Genomic DNA, 17,651 nt, shown 5'->3' with positions numbered 1-17,651 from the left:
GATCTCTTTTTTTTATGAACCTTATTTGGAAATACTACGATTTCTTTATTACAGTATTTTCAATTTAATGTAAATGCCAGTAACTCTGAACTCCTGTATATTTTAAGCACTCTGTGGAGGAATTCCAGCCCTCGTGTACAGAAGGGGAGCATCTAACCGAGAGCATCACGCTTCATAGCCGACTTCTACTTTGGAAACAAAACAGAAAGGTATGGGAAGTTGTTGCCCTCGGCCTATTGTTCGTGACGGAAGTGAGCATTAACATAGTGAATGGTTGTGAAGTCCGCTGAAAATGTGTAAAGAGAGCCGGATCGTGGGTGGAGAAGAAGACCGAGCCCTGGCTCCTCTGAGCAGAACAGCCACCTATGTCAAATGTCACTACCAATCTTCTCAATATAGCGTTGTAGTCAATGGCACCTTGTATTCGTTCTCCACAGGTGAAGGGTTTGTTTGGTTTTTTTTTTTTTTTTTTTTTTTTTTTACACGTTGCTTTACGTCGCACCGACGCAGATAGGTCTTATGGCGACGATGAGACAGGAAAGAGCTAAGAGTGGGAAGGAAGCGGTCGTAGCCTTAATTAAGGTACAGCCACAGTATTCGCCTGGTGTGAAAATGGGCACGAAAATCATCTTCAGGGCTGCCGGCAGTGGGATTCGAACCCACAATCTCCCGAATATTGGATACTGGCTGCACTTAAGCGACTGCAGCTCTCGAGCTCGTCATCCACTAAAATCTTCACCTCAACACCTATTTCAACTAACGGCGGCTTATATTAAGACGTTACTAACTTGACCTGTTTCGCTGATGATGATAGTGGTGATAACTGATTAAGCTACTATTCCCAATTAGATTTTTAACACACAATGACCTTTCGGTTTCATGTGACTAAATCTAGAGATCATAAGCCATGAATCTACAATTATACAAAATAATAAAAATTTCGTGTGGCTATTTCTAGCTGAGTGCAGCCCTTGTAAGGCAGACCCTCCGATGAGGGTGGGCGGCATCTGCCATATGTAGGTAACTGCGTGTTATTGTGGTGGAGGATAGTGTTATATGTGGTGTGTGAGTTGCAGGGATGTTGGGGACAGCACAAACACCCAGCCCCTGGGCCATTGGAATGAACCAATGAAGGTTAAAATCCCCGACCCGGCCGGGAATCGAACCCGGGACCCTCTGAACCGAAGGTCAGTACGCTGACCATTCAGCCAACGAGTCGGACAATTATACAAAGAATCAAAGTCACAGAAGTAGACTTTAAATCGCTAACGTCCCACATGCACTGATTGGTACACGAACTTCGACCAATGCTGGTCGGAAGCAAGAACCGATGTAACTTACGTATATAACAGTACATGCAGGAAATATTAATTATCATTCACCCAAGTTTCATTGAAATCGATCAAAGTTCCCATGAGAGAGCCATACAAGAATAATAACATCCTCTAGTAAGTACAAATATTGACTGATTACATATGACATCAAAATATGACATATGACATGAAAATAATGTACTATTTCAGAAATAAAGAAATGAGGTTTAAGATTTTACGTTTGCAGTTCAAGTAGTATTTAATGATAAATGCTTAGAGCCGATTGCAGCTCCTTGGCTGGGTGATCAGTGTCACGGCCTTCGGTTCAGATGGTCCTGATTTCGATTCCCGGCCGAGCCAGGGATTTTATCCGCGTCTGGTTAATTCCTCTGGTTCGGAGACTGCGTGTTTGTGTTCGTCCCAATACAGATCTCATCATATACACACAAGACACCATACTACCAACCAGCACAGAAATACTTCCCCCTACACAGGGTTGGCGCAGAAAGGGCATCTGGCGTAAAACTAGGCCAAGTCCACAAGAGCTACACAGTTCGCAGGCGTGACACCACCACGGTGTGGGAAAAGCAGTATATATTATTATTATTATTATTATATTATTATTATTATTATTATTAAATTCGACGGGAATTTTAAACTTAAAGGTTGCAACATTCGGCGAGACTTCTATTTGAATCAATTATCACCACTACTTTAAATCACAATCATTTTCCTTGGAACATCATTTTTTTTCTAAACTAAAAAACAATAATCCTCATCTAAGATTTCAAAAAATACTATTAGTGAAAGACTTACCCGTTGGTAAGGCCGTAAGTGATCATTTTCTGCTCTGCAGAGTATTGAACCTAAAATATTATCACACCATCCATAACTCCTCTCATCGCCGAGCAGTCTCAGTTCTTTACAACAGCAAGATAACCAGAGATGAACAAATAGATGATAGTGATTCAGCGATTACGGTGGTTTTCACCTTGGATGAAGTTCAAGAACGACTGGCCATAGAGTAAACACGTGGTTTGCATAGGCGTGATCACAGGAAGTCTATACGCACTCTTCCACACTCTCGGCTTTTACACTTATAATAAATAATAACCATTATGCCACCACGTTAGTTTCAAATTGTTTCCTGCTCCTCATCTACAACTGGCATTTGAAAGCACAAGGAAACTGTTCACATCCGTACTTCTGAGAAAGAGACTTGTTCAAAAAATTAATCACCGTTGAATGATACTTTAACACTGGTCTGCCCTTATGTTGACATTTTTGTCGTCTAATTTTTGAAAAGTTCTTTCTGTACAAACTCAAGCTGACACTCCCACGGTCATTCACGGGCTGAAGACTCACGTGCTTTGCCAGAGGATGACGTTGTGTTACTTTGCTCAGACAGGCTGTGACTGCCAGCAAAACAAAGATTGCGAGCAACTTACTACTCATCGCAGGCCCCCTTATCCCCTCTATACGTCTTCAGGCCCCGTTCACTCCTGGCAAGACGAGTCTTCCGCAGGCGAGAACAACATGCACTTCATTATCAAGAGGCTCTTCGCCATTACGTCACCCAGGGTCAAACGCGAAGAGGGGGTTGACCTGCCGTAACAAAACCAGTGGAAACCAGAGGTATAGTATTTACTGGCTACTTCCAAGGCAAGATAAGATAGAACGTGGCCGAACACTTCAACAAGTACCGTCATAAGTAGTGAAGGGATTTGAAGGTGCAGCACCTTTCCAAAAATGAAATGAAGCAAAATAAACACAATATGTTGCAACTTTTTTTGTAGGATTACTATTCTTCTATTTCATGTTTCAACACCTTTTCCCCCAACTTTTATCTGCGTTTTCAAAAGATTCGATAGAAACTGTTTTCTTTCCAAAACTTCTTGGGCGAAACTTTGATCAAATCGAATTCTCCATTTGTGCCCTACACTCAACGGATGCAGAAGTCATCAGGCAGGCCCAACAATTACTCAACAACAAAAATCTAGAGTTAACATTTTTTGCAGAACATGGCAACAAGTATTTACCTGATGTGATTCAGAGTTTTGAAGAAGTTGATGAGTGTTAGGGGCATTTTATTAAACCCATTCAGTGTTAACCTTAATCTCGGAGGTAGTGATGAGATAATCGAATACAAAATAACTGTTTAGTCGATTATTTCATTGTATTTGATTACATTTTCCATTCGATTATTTTAGATTATTCATTTGAATGAATTAGGCAATCGAATAGTGAATATTTTCCCATCCGATTATTTTTTCGATTATTCATTTGAAACTCCATTCGAATGAATGAGACAATCGAAGAAATATTTTTCCAATCGATTATTTTTCGAATAATTTTTATTATCCATCCGAAACTCCATTAGAATCATTGAGGCAATCGAACAGTGAATTTTTCTATTCGATAATTTTTCTCCCCCTGTTACCACCTTTGTATATCAGTAACTGATGCAATCACAATTTATTTAGGGACATTTTATATTCAAATACATACACTTGGTATTTACATATTTGCCTTATCCGGCTGTCCTCAGTTATAATGTTGTTTTCTATTAATTTCAACTTCCTTAATGTATTACTTTCTTCCTTAATTACTCCGTATGTATGCGAGTGCTAATCCCGAAACCTGTACACTCTTTTCTTTGAGGAAAAATTCCATGCTCTTCAAATGTATAACTTTTGGCCCCGGAAAATATTGAAATATGGATGGATTTTAATGGCGGTTCAGACCTTCGTTTCGTGGTAGTTGGTGGTTAAAGGGTAAGTCGTATTACAAAACTGATAGAACAATCGCCATTCTTTTTGGAGTGATCTACAACTTTGGTCCTATGGCTTATTGTCATGTCTCGATTGTTGATACGTTAGATTGCAATGCATTTCTCCATTATTATCAAATCTCTCCAGCTCGATTGTGACTGGCATTAGAAAAAGGGCCTGTCTTTATAATGAAACTCTCCATCTCTACTGTGAATGGCAGTTGCTAAGCGAGTCTGCCGTTATAGTAGAAACTCCCGAACTCGACTGTGAATGGCAGTGGGAAATGTGGCCTGCCATTATCAACAAACCTTCCGCCATGCCTGCCTTACATCGGAAACAACGTATGGCGTCCTCCCTGTTTTGTTTCTCGGATAGCGCTAAGAGACATCCAATTTAATTTACTCACTGCCTTTACAGTAATTTACGAAGAAATCCTGATACAATGTAGAATACCGTAGCGAAGCACGGGTACATTTGCTAGTAAGATATATTTATGATCATTTGATAACTTCTTCTTTCTTTCTACCGCTTTTCCAACACCTGTAGGGTCGCGGTTGTGAACTGTGTCGCACATGCGTATTTGGTCCTGTTTTACGACCGGATGCCCTTCCTGACGCCAATCCTATATGGAAGGATGTAATCACTTGCGTGTTGCTGTGGTGGCTGGTAGTGCAGTGTGCTGTCTGAATAAGGAAAGTGTTGGGACAAACACAAACGCCCCAGTCCCCGGGCCAGAAGAATTAATCAGAGACGATTAAAATCTCTGCTAGTTGTTCTACGTCGCACCGACACAGATAGGTCTTATGGCGACGATGGGACAGGGAAGGGCTGGGAGTGGGAAGGAAGCGGCCGTGGCCTTAATTAAGGTACAGCCCCAGCATTTGCCTGGTGTGAAAATGGGAAACCACGGAAAACCATTTTCAGGGCTGCCGACAGTGGGGTTCGAACCTACTATCTCCCGAATACTGGATACTGGCCGCACTTAAGCGACTGCAGCTATCCAGCTCGGTACGATTAAAATCGCCGACCCAGCTGGGAATCGAACCCGGGACCCTCTGAACCGAAGGCCTCAACGCTGACCATTCAGCCAATGAGTTGGACTTATGATAATTTGATAACATTTTAAATAAATTTTGTCGGGCAAAGACTGTGTCACCAGATATCTTTTACAAGCCGACGTACGGCATGGAGTGTAGATTGGACGTTTTCTGCCCGGTCTGAACCCGCATAAGAAGATTAGGTACCCGTTGATGAAGTTCAATAAATGATCAGGCCGAATATCACTTCTTCGGAAAGGTTTCATCTTATCAATGTTTACTGTCTGTCGCACAGAGAAGAAAACCGCAGTCGTGGCAAAACAATTTTGCTGATAAAATAACTTTTAATTCAAGGACAAGTTAATCAGGCCACAAGAAGTTGATAATACTAAAATGTCCCTCAAACATCGCACGTACAATATTTCGTTGGTTGACAAATGGATTGTGAGACAAATACCAATAATTATCTGATATTTTGAAAGAAACCTGCCTTGAGACAATTAGGCAAGGTTAATTCATTGCCTGACGTCACTGGGCCTTAATGTGCGGTCTGGGTCACGTAGCTGTCAGCTTACATTCGGGAGATAGTGGGTTCGAACCCCACTGTTGGCAGCCCTGAAAATGGTTTCCTGTGGTTTCCCATTTCCGTACCAGGCAAATTGTAGGGCTGTTCCTTAATCACGGCCACGGACGCTTCCTTCCTACTCCTAGCCCTGTCCTAAAACCTCTGTGTCGGTGCGACGTAAAGCAAACAACAACAACAACAATCAAAATAATAATAATAATAATAATAATAATAATAATAATAATAATAATAATAATAATGCTGTTTGGGTCATCAGTCGATAGACTGGTTTGATGCAGCTCTACATAATAATATCACCAATATGCCCTCACTCCATACAAGTGCTGCAAAGAGGTTTGGAAATGAATCCAGGCTTAGATTAGAAATTGTATACCACCACCACTTCTTACCTGCCGGCCAACATTCAGATGGTGTTGGTTTTTTCTTTTCTTTTTTTGACCAACGGGACTCGAAACGGCTTAGATTTGACGCCTTAACTATCATGGCCACCGGGCGGGGGATGATAATAATAATAATAATAATAATGGTTTACTTCCCATTAACTGCTTCGAAAGTTTCCGGAGACTCCCAATTACCGGAATTTTTACGACAGAAGTTCCTTTACATGCCAGCATATCTACCGATACGGCGCTGGGGTATTTAAGCACCTTCAAATACCACCAGGCTTACCTGGGATCGAACTAGCTAATTTGAGTTCAGAAAACCAGCGCTCTATCGTCGGAATCACTTAGCAGAACATTATTATCATCATTACGTTTGGCCGACTATGGAACACGATCATTCGAATTCAACTTCATCTGTTTCTGGGCTTTGATCCTCGTCCAGTTCTCCTTCAACCTTTCACTCTGCAATATCCTCCATTCTTTTGACAACGGCGCTTGGGTACGGGATCTCACTTGCTATTGCTAATCGCCGCTCCTTGTATTCTTATTTCTTCCAGGTCCTTCTTCACCTCCTGATACCAGCTCACTGTTGTTTTCCTCACCTCAAAAAATCTTATTATCTGATTGGTCAATCTTTCCGGCTTCATTCTGTAGATATGTCCGAAGAACATGGTTCTCCTCTTCCGGATGGTATCTGAGATCTTTTTCATCTTGAGATATAATCATTGGTTTCCTTTCTTTCTGTATGATGCATCTTCTGTTCTTTGGGGGTCCTAGTATCTTCCTCAGAATATCTCTTCTTCCTTCTTCTTCTTCTTCTTCTTCTTCTTCTCCTCCTTCTTCACATAACTGAAATTTTCTACAGCGCGAACAGCTATTCAAATGGCGGTGATTAAAAGATCACGCTTTATGATATTGTCTCTGATGCCCCTGTCGATGAGAGAGGGGAACCTCCTGCCTACCGAATGAGGCAACTGCCTACAACGGAGTCCCTAGCTCTGGGCGATATTTTATAGGTTTTTTTACTTGTACTGGGTCCCGGGCTCCTCGCTTTCATCTTTCATATCCGATCTCCTTTGGTCATCTCTTGTTGGTCCTTTCTTTTACCAATACCGTTCTTCCCTGATTAGTATAAAGAGTTTTACTTCCTCTAGTAACAATAATCAGCGCAGCGAGCTGTTCATTCTTACAGCGGTGATGAAGAAGTGCCTGCGAGAGCTAATCACAAGCTGCATACGACGACAAAGCCCTGAATACTGATCTTCAAATCCTGTTGACAAAATGCGACCTTGTAATGCAGACGGAACTAGTTAAGTATGCGTCAACCACATCAACCACAAGAGGGAGGAAGTATCCTTGGCTTAAATAGCACTTATCTCTCGCGATTCCCAGGGCAATGCACGTGTCTTCAACACTACGAGACGTGACATACAAAGGAGTTGGCATGGCGGGTTCAAAGTACACGAGTCTAAATACAAGCAGATCGATAAAAGCAACGCAAAGTCATCTCCATACAGGCCATGAAGATTCTTGGAGGGGTTCCACTATCCGTAACCTCGGCACTTGGTGGGGTAGAGGAGTTAGCTCTACACCAGGCCACCTTTGCCCACAGGAATTGATGATTATGATGATGATGATGATGATGATGATGATGATGATGCTTGTTGTTTAAAGGGACCTAACATCTACGTCACGAATGAGACGAAATGTAATGACAAAATTCATCCACTGACCAAAATTCAAAACGTGATGATGAAGAATGAAAGGATGAATATGAATTTAAAACAATCAGCGGATCCAACTCACAATACTGAAAGTTAAAAACAATTCCAAAATCGATCCACGGACTATGAACAATGATTATGAACATAAAACAATCAGTGGATCTGACCCGCAGAAACTTCCCAGAAACTATCTTAAAACAATAGTATTACTGACCAAGGGACTCCTTCCAATGCACGATCCTGAATCGATGACATTTGTTGTCTAAAGGGGTCCAAAATCCAGGTCATCGACCCCTCATAATGGTACTTATCGCAACTTCTCATGTTGCGGTACTAATCACAAGTAGCGTAGACTCATGGTGTTACACACATTATGGTACTACTCATAGGTAATGTGCGTCACACAGGTAAAGCAGACCTATGGTGTTTCTCATATAATGGCACCACTCACAGGCAACGCAAACCCATGGTGTTCTTCACCTAGGTATTCTAATAGAGGGACCCGAACTATCCCGCGGTGTAGAGCTCTGGCTTTCCCAATCCAAGTTGGGAGAAGACAAGTTTATTCCTTTCCTTACTCTATAAATAACAATGAACACGAACACGATCTCTACATTCTCTTCCCACAATGGAACCTCCCAGTCATTACCAGAACCTCGCCGAGTCATCTCGTCAGTAATTGTTTACGTTACATAATGTCAACTATCGCTGCTACAATGCAGCCTATAGATTGCGTGTTTTGCTGCGAGGTACACGATAACATACACATTATAGCGCGAATTTTCTCCAAGCGTCTTCTGAGAGCACAGAGCAAGCCAGGATATTCTCTATATTCAGCCGGTGTAGCCCAGTGCTAAATTCTGAAGGCGGTTTGTTTGAAATGCGAGGGCATTCCTTTAACACAGCCACGTCATTACCACCAGAACTCATTGTGTAAACTAATAGACGTAGCCTTCCTCAAGAAATCCTTGACAAACAACACAAATTTATCCCCTTCCCACCGTCTGCAGCTGAATTACAGCTCTGTTAAGAGATTTACCCTTGCTCACCCCTCGCTAGAACAACCACATATTTAAATGGATTTTAGCACGGTCTGCTCGTCTATGGAACCTTCCACCATCTGAAGTAAAACTGCTTTCTCTTCCTCACTTCCTCCATGCAGTAAAGAAAATGGATATGTAAATAGACACCCATATGGCCCGGTTTCATCAACGTGGGTTAATAACTCTAGCCCTGTGTTAATATTTTAACTCATTCTTCCAACTCATGCCATACCGATCAAGGAGGCTGTGACTAAAATTCAGAGATTATGAACACACTTCTTGTGTGGTTGATTTGTTTATTTCTTGCGCGGTATTTCGTTTTCTTCCTCAGTTCCATGGTAGACATTATTCTTGCGATAGAACTGATTACAGTGATCGAAAGATGGACGAAGTTCAGAAGAGAAATAGGGTCACGAATTTTTTTGCTTTAGAAAAAACATTACTTATTGAATTAGCCACCAAGTACCAAAGTATTATAGAATGCAAGAAGACTGACGGTGTAAAATTATAAGAAAAGGAGGACACATGGGAAAAAATAACAGGAGAATTTAATAGCGTTGCCCACGTTACAGGCCATCTTGCAACTATATAATGAATTTTGAGGTTAGAATCACTGATTACTTGACAATTGACAGAAAAATAGCTCTTGTTGTCTCCAACCATTATATGAAACGACCTTATGATATAAAAACTTAATGCAATCAATACCTGCAGTATAGGAGAGAGAGGCCTGTTTCGGTCAGTTGTGTATTCTAACCTCTCGCGAATTTCATCGACAACTTCACTGACGACAGTTTTTGACAGTCTATACCTCTTCAGAAATTGTTTCACACCTAGTCGTTCCTTCTTATTATAGGCCTATTTCAGTTTATTTAACAAACTAAAGCAACTCTGCATCAAACGCATGATTTACGGCGGCCATTTAGCTTTTAACCTCGAGTTAACAGTTTAACCCAGGTGAAAGGAGGGGTTAACTTAACTCCGACCTTAACCTAGAGTTAAAATTAACCCTGTTTGATGAAACAGGGTGAATAGTCAAATTCAAAGTTAAACTGTATAACTCGGGGTTAAGGTTTAATCCACGTTGATGAAACCGGCCCTATGTGATGTATATAGCAAAGCAAAGTCATCTCCGTACAGACCATGAAGGCCCTTGGAGAGGTGAAATGTAAAGGCTTGCACTATCCGTAACTTCGACACTTGGTGAGGTGGAGTGGTTAGCTCTACGCTCGGCCGCCTTTGCCCCCAGGAATTAACCTGCTACTCATTTTTGGTGTAGGCTGAGTGAGCCTCATGGTCATGTGCACCTCCGGAAGTGGAAATCTCGTTTCTTAAATTTTTCAATTTCCTAACGGGGAATCTAACCCGTATGTGATGTATATAGGCCTAACTTGTACAGATGTGTCACACCAAGTTACCCTTATGTACCTTCTGAGATCGTGTTCTTTGTCGATGCCATAGATTAATCTGACTGCTTTAGTATTCTCGAACTTGACATGTAATTCATCCCTATTTGACAGATGGTAGCTCTTGTTATGAAAGACTGACGAAGCATTTTTTCTTGCTATTCTTTGCTTCTTTGCAAGAATGACTTGGATTGAAAAATGGAGGCGTTGGGCTATGACATTATTTTAATAGATTTCTAATGGTATTTTAAAAAGATCCTTATTTGCCCTATATGATTCTCCGTGACCCCTGTGACTGAAGGCCAGCACGCTAACCATTTAGTCATGGAGCCGGACTCCTGTGTGGTGCCGGGCTGTAGAATAGTCCCACTAAAGAACAGGACGAAAGCTATGCAGCCACCTTCAGCTAACAAGGGTACGACGAAGAGGAAAGCCTAAGAACAACTGGACCTAACAAATGAGGCGACAACATTTTTTCAGCCCCACTGATGTTGAAACACAATCAGCTGTCAACAACAATATGGAACAGCATTCCGCTAACCGTAGACCCTAGATCTAGAGGATACGCAGCAGCAACAGCAAAGTACTATGCATCTGTATGCAATAGCAAAGGGAGGAAGAAGACTTACTTGTCAGACAAAGCTCTATGTTACAGGAAATAATAACTCGTATTCAAACTATACAGGTCGCTTAATTCGGGTTCGATGATCTTGCAATACATGGAAAATTCAGGCATAAGTTAACTATTGTAAAGTTCTCTCTAGAGAAGTTTCAGGGATGCAGGGTCACAGATTTGGCATTTTTAACATTGACAGGGTGGCGGACAATCAAGCTCCCCTAAATAGAGATCTTTCTGTGCGTACAAAAATGGAGCAAATGAATAAGCAGAATACGCTGTCCGAATGAGGAACCTTCTCAGACCCACACACGCTGAGAATGAAAGAGACTTGTAAAGTAGACAATGACGGAATCAGTAATGTTTTCACTGGCTACTGCGACTGAAGCGCATGGAACAAGTTTTTAGCTGCTTGTTCCAGCCGTGTTGTTTATTTTAATTAGTGGAATACCAATACCAGACATTCCTACCTGCAGGCAGTTCAAGTCTTTGCGGCCTCGTGTACCTACCGCAGGAAACCTAATTATGTAGTGGTATTTCAGGATCGGTTTTTAGACTTCGTGAGGCGGTATCACTGGTAATTAGGGATTACTTTGGAAATATCAACTGCGAGGCTGACGTATTTGGGCACCTGGAATCGAACCCAACAACTTGGGCTCAAGCAGGACGGGGGGGGGGTGATGTCTGAGTGAATCCGATGGTAGCTAAAGGTAGCTGAAAGTACCCTAGTTCGTAAAACATAACTTTTTCTTTCTTTATTTCTTTCTTTCTTTCTTTCTTTCTTTCTTCGTTATGCTCAACTACGGAGCGCGACTGAACCTATTTAGCTGATGTTGCCTTTTTCTTCTCTCAAAACCCCTTCATCTTCTCGCTGTGGCTTTTCTTGAGATCTTCTGAACAGGTTTTGTTGGTGGTAGTGCTTGGATGGTGTGTGTGTGTGTGTGTGTGTGTGTGTGTGTGTGTGTGTGTGTGTGTGTGTGTGTGTGTGTGTGTGTGTGTGTGTGTGTGTGTGTGTGTGTGTGTGTGTGTGTGTGTGTGTGTGTGTGTGTGTGTGTGTGTGTGTGTGTGTGTGTGTGTGTGTGTGTGTGTGTGTGTGTGTGTGTGTGTGTGTGTGTGTGTGTGTGTGTGTGTGTGTGTGTGTGTGTGTGTGTGTGTGTGTGTGTGTGTGTGTGTGTGTGTGTGTAAAGCGGTAGTTGTCGACTACTTTTCTGAACTTATCCAACACAAAGTCATCTGTGATGTCTATTTCCTGAAGATCTTTTCTAACTAGCAGCCAATTGCTTTTTACTTTCATTGATAGGGCAAGGTTCAGAATTCTTTTCATCAATCTTTGATTACTCATTTTGAGAATATGTCCGTAAATTTTCAAACGTCTTTTTCTAAATGTGTCTTGAGATTTTCTGGTTTTGGTACAGGTCATGATATTTCCTTATCCAGACTCCCCCTGTACAGACTGGTCCAAAAAAAAATTCCTTAAGATTTTTCTTTCTTGCTTTTCTACATCCGTCCGACTCGTTGGCTGAATAGTCAGCGTACTGGCCTTCGGTTCAGAGGTTCCCGGGTTCGATTCCCGGCGGAATCGGGGATTTTAACCTTCATTGGTTAATTCCAATAGCTCGGGGGCTGGGTGTTTGTGCTGTCCCCAACATCCCTGCAGCTCACACACCACAGATAACACTATTCTAAACCACAATAACACGCAGCTACCTACACATGGCAGATGCCGCCCACCCTCATTGGAGGGTCTGCCTTACAAGGGCTGCACCCTGCTAGAAATAGCCATACTAAATTAAAATCAATGATCTGCCCCCAATGATCAGTGTTTTAGATGTATATAGTGCTTCAGGCTTGATTACAGTGTTGTAATGCCTTAAGTTTGCATTTCGGGATTTGGATTTTTATCGGTTCCAAGATGATGATGATGATTATTATTATTATTATTATTATTATTATTATTATTATTATTATTCATGAGAAACATCTTATTTTTCAAACGCCAATACCTTTTATTTCCCCTCCATCACCCACATTTAGAAGGTGATTCTTGTCGGGATGAACTTTTACAGGCAAAACTATCTCTGAGGACAAAATCAGCCAAATGCAATCTAAGTTACGTTTAACCAGGCGTACCCGGCTACGGTCTTTATATTATATAAGGTATGCTAATACCATCAAGCTCTACGAGACTTACAAACCAAGATGTTGCTTTAAGAATAGATTTTCAGATTTATACTGTTTTGGAATTGAAAAGAGTTTCAGATATATAGCCCATTGCTTTTTGATAGATTTTGATAGATGTGTTGATTTTGATATGTTGCTTTGGAGCAGAAAGAAACTGTAGATATATGCTGCTTTGTGACAGTCAAGAGCTTTAGATGTATGTTGTATATTGTACTGTTCAAGACAATATTGTCACCCCATGCAAAACAGTGGAGCACTTATCAAGAAAAGGTAAGTGAATGTGTCAAAAAAAAAAAAAAATTCCGCTAATCTGAACGATGTAGTGAAGAACCGAAGATGAGAGCCAAATTATAGAAGCAGGTGCGTCATTACATAGTAATGAGGTCGGGCCAACACTCATCAGTTACCAAATCATTCTCACATTGAAGATGACATTGAGTTAGTGAATTATGCTACTTTCCAAGAATCCTGAGTCAGACATCCTTTGCAGCACAAACCAGTCTTCCCTATCGACTACAGCGTGCGTCCCACGAGGAAAAAAGGAGTTGTATTCACTTGATAAGTATTTACACTGCGCAATCTGGTTCCGTACCTAATGGTCAGCATCGTGATCGTCGAACATCATGGTCTTGGGTTCGATTCCCGGCCGGTTTGCGGAATTAAGATCTTGAATGGTCAACTGAATTCCCTTAGTATCCCTGCAAGTTACACTTTACACGCTCTTCATCACAGTAAAAAGCAGATTCCCGTATACAGCAGACACCGTCTCGAGGTGGTGGTGGTGGTGGTGGTGGTGGTAGATGCAGAGTGGGTCTCGGCCCTCAAGTGGCCACGGCTGGTCCGTGATCCAACAGCTTGGCACTCTGGCCGGCAAACCGAGCGGAGGAGGGGTGGCCACGGCTCTGGCGTGGCTGTACGCCTCTGCATTCGGAAGACGGGGCAGGAGTGGACCTCACGGCTGGCCCCAACCGTCGTCTGTCCTGAGAATGGTTTTCCTTGGTTTTCCATTTTCCTGCACTAAGGCGAATGCCGGGACAGTTCCTAGTAAAGGCCACGGCCGCCAACCCGCTCGCCTTCTCCGAGCATCTCCTTCACCGTAACAAATCTCCCGGCCTGAGAGACGGCGTCACCGTCTCAGAGGCCCGCCTCCACCTTGAGAGGAGGAATGAAAACATGTTTGTAGTAGTAGTGGTGGTGGTGGTGATTATTGTTTTAAGAGGGAGTACAACTAGGAAACCATCCTTTCTTAATACTAATCAGAGGGAAAAATGGAAGGGGCCAACACTTCGAAAAATGAAGGTATTGGCCAAAGAAATACAAGGGCCACGAAGGGCGTGAAAATGAAAGACTCCCTAGGCACATCCCGGCTAAAGGGCCATGGATGGAAAAGAACAAGCGTTGACCAAGGGAGGATGTAAGCGAGGAGCCTGGCACAAGTGGAAGCAATGCCAGACTCAGCTAAAGGCCCCATAATCGCCAATACATGACCCCAAGTTAAGAGCCCCACAGTCCCCTTTTAGTCGTCTCTTACAACAAGCAGGGGATACCGTATATCTGTAATCATGTGTTATCCTACTTCAGAAGTATCAAAACGATTCCTCCTTGGTTGGTGGAGATTGATAGAGATCTTTTAAAGTATGGAATCTCAGAAACAGATATTCAACTCCGAGCAACACTCAAATACAAGCTTAGACAGGTTCACCAAGAAATAGTCCCAACTCGACTGAAGCATGTCCAGTCTGATGCATGGAACAAAGCACACTATGAAAGGATGAAAATCTGGTGGGCCCGCAAGAAGACAAACAGTTGAGATCTCGCGGTCCTTAGTGGCCCAAACGATGAATAATAATAATAATAATAATAATAATAATAATAATAATAATAATAATAATAATAATAGGGTTTTCAGCGCCGCAAATGTGCTATAATTTTGTCCTGCAAGAATTATTTTGTTTGTCGGCGTTTCTACCGACACGAGTCTGGAGTACCGGTATCTGAGTATCTTCAAAATACCACAGGACTGAGCCAGAATCGAACCCGTAAAGAAACACTACTACTGTACCTTAATTTTCGTACCACGACTCCTCACACTTTGTCTCAAGTAGTGTAAAAGCTCACCCGTGGTCACGACTGGCAGATTCGGGAATTAGTACCCTGGAAGGATTTCTGAGATAGACTTGTTTTCTGTTTCTACAGCGACTAATTGGGGGGGGGGGAGGGATTTTACTCTTCTGGACTTCTTTCTCCAAGTCGGGAGGTGTTAAGTTTCTGAGGAACAAAGCCATTGCAATTATCTTTCTTTTATTAGTCTCCCACCTGGGGAGAGTATAATCTTCCCTAAAACGAGAGTTTATGTTGGTTTGTGCTCGACGATGCCGAAATATAAATATTGTACGCCAGGAAACTGAATCTCAATGAGGCTCATTACAGTTTTCATCATGATATAGGTTCTCTACCAAACAGAGTTCAGATTTTCGTTATGATACAACTGTTTGACCAATTAGGTAAGGATAGCATTGCACCTGCGCTCAACGCACTAGCTTCGCACTTGTTTCCAAAATCAAACATGTCGGACACACATATTAACATCAATGCACCTTCTACTTCCAATATTCCACAACCACAGGGCACATTCCCGCAAATTCACTTCACCAACTGTACAATTAACAATTTGTATTTGAAATAAAGCTAGGTTATGATAACCTTCTATCAAAACTTTGAAAACATATGACACTGTCAAGGTCTCTGATCCACTCACGGAAAATCAATAACCCAGCGCATGCGCTCTGTTCAGTAAACTAACTGTCAAGCGACATCTGGACAGAAATCTATGAATATTTAAAAAATAGAGTTACAATTATCGTCGAGCATAAACAGTTGTATGCAACTAGCCTATAATGGTAATTATGCATAATTTACTATTTATGGAGGTCTTTGTCGGTTATTAACATTTTACGACTTGGCAAAAATATTACCTCACCTTGTGTATCAGCAATGTTACAGCATGCCGTGCAGTTGGCTGAATTTTTCATTTCTTTTGGGCGTAGTTTGTTTCTGTTCCAATGTCCGTGATGCTATCTTCCTCCGCAGCGAGCGTGGCTCTGCCACGGGGAATCCCCCTTCTCAAGCGTGATTATGCATACAGTTCTTGCAGCAGAGTTCCAAAGGAGGTGCGGCAAGAAGACATTTTAGTTTACTGACCTCGCTGCTTCAACTGCGCTATGTTGCCGGAAACAGCTGAACTGTAGGTAGATCCTGTTTATTTCACGCTGCATCCACACGAAGATGAGATACGCTGATCGGTAATTTATCTATAATAATGATGGATCATCAGGCTAAACTTGGAAAAATGCTTCGTGGTATAGTAACTTCGAGGTTTGTGGATGTCCACTGTTAAAAACCCACTATGAATGTTCTACCCTCGGGGATTCATATGCCATTTCTAGGCACTAGATAACTGTTTCCCCGTGAGCCGACCTTTCCTCTTTCATTTTTCCTGCTACTACTCTCTTGCCAATCGTTTCTCCTACGCCAACATCTTTTAGAAAGCCAAACTCTCTTCTCTACATCAACGCTAAAATTCTTTATGAAGCCTCTTTGACAAACTCTTCCTTAAAACTTTTTTCTATTTTTAGAAAGACGAACTCTTTCCTAAGCCAATATCTTAATTCTTTAGGAAGCCTAACACTCGTCTAAACCTTTACTCTTCATGAAGCCTAACAAAGCCTAAACACGCCAACATATTGAGTCTTTAGGAATGCTTACTCTTTCCTAAACCAACAGCTTCGTTCTTTAGAGTCTAACAAAGCCAACGTATTTTTACGAAGCGTAACATCGTCAAAATAATTTCTTATGAAACCTACCTCTTTTCTCAACCAACACCTTCATTGTTTAGGGAGCCTAAGTCTTTCCTGAGGCAACATATTCATTATCACAAAGGCATAACTCTTTTCTAATACTTTCATTCTTAGGAAGCCTACCTCTTTTCCACACCATCTTTTCTTTAGGAAGCCTATCTTCTAAGCTAGCATGTTCATAATATACACTGTAGCACCCCCCCCCCCGCCATGACACTACACCCCCGATTGGTCTTGGTTTATCACGCGACCGCTGGTCAGCCCGATGACCATTCATCCAAAATGTGCAGCTGTCAAGAATTATATATATTCAGGAGTGAAAAGGAAGCGGCCGTGGCCTTAATTAAGGTACATCCCCAGCATTTGTCTAGTGTGAAAATGGGAAACCACGGAAAACCATCTTCAGGGCTGCCGACAGTGGGGTTCGAACCCACTATTTCCCGAATGCAAGCTCACAGCTGCGGACCTCTAATCGCACGGCCAACTCGCTAGGTGTCAGAGTCAAGAAAGATAAATACAGAACAGCACTGTATCAACTGAGATAATAATCAATGTAGACCATTCCTTGTTAAGAATACAGTATTGCTCTTATGGCCCTAAAAGGAGTGAACACACCCCCTCTGAGACACCCATAATTCCTCGTGATTAAGGGATACTATAATATACTGTACTCTGTAATGTATTATGAAAGATAGATTAAAAGGACGAGGCATTTTTGCCCGTAAGTTATTACA

General features: G+C 41.9%; 1 protein-coding gene across 9 annotated transcripts in view; it reads right to left on the bottom strand.

The window, feature by feature from the left end:
- The window catches only part of LOC136857542 (NAD kinase), a 933,739-nt gene that overhangs the window by 79,423 nt on the left and 836,665 nt on the right, over nucleotides 1–17,651 (bottom strand). The window contains exon 1 of one of the 9 annotated variants that reach the window (XM_067136279.2): nucleotides 2,130–2,741. The exons of the other annotated variants lie outside the window; for them this stretch is intronic. Within the exon in view, the coding sequence (XP_066992380.2) occupies nucleotides 2,130–2,155 (26 nt within the window). The 5' untranslated portion in view covers nucleotides 2,156–2,741. Of the gene's footprint in view, nucleotides 1–2,129; nucleotides 2,742–17,651 lie in introns of those variants that run through there. 9 annotated transcript variants of the gene reach the window in all.

This window comes from Anabrus simplex, chromosome 1 (assembly GCF_040414725.1).
Source record: "Anabrus simplex isolate iqAnaSimp1 chromosome 1, ASM4041472v1, whole genome shotgun sequence".
In the NCBI taxonomy this organism is placed as follows: domain Eukaryota; kingdom Metazoa; phylum Arthropoda; class Insecta; order Orthoptera; family Tettigoniidae; genus Anabrus; species Anabrus simplex.
This window is presented reverse-complemented; position numbering and strand designations above follow the sequence as displayed.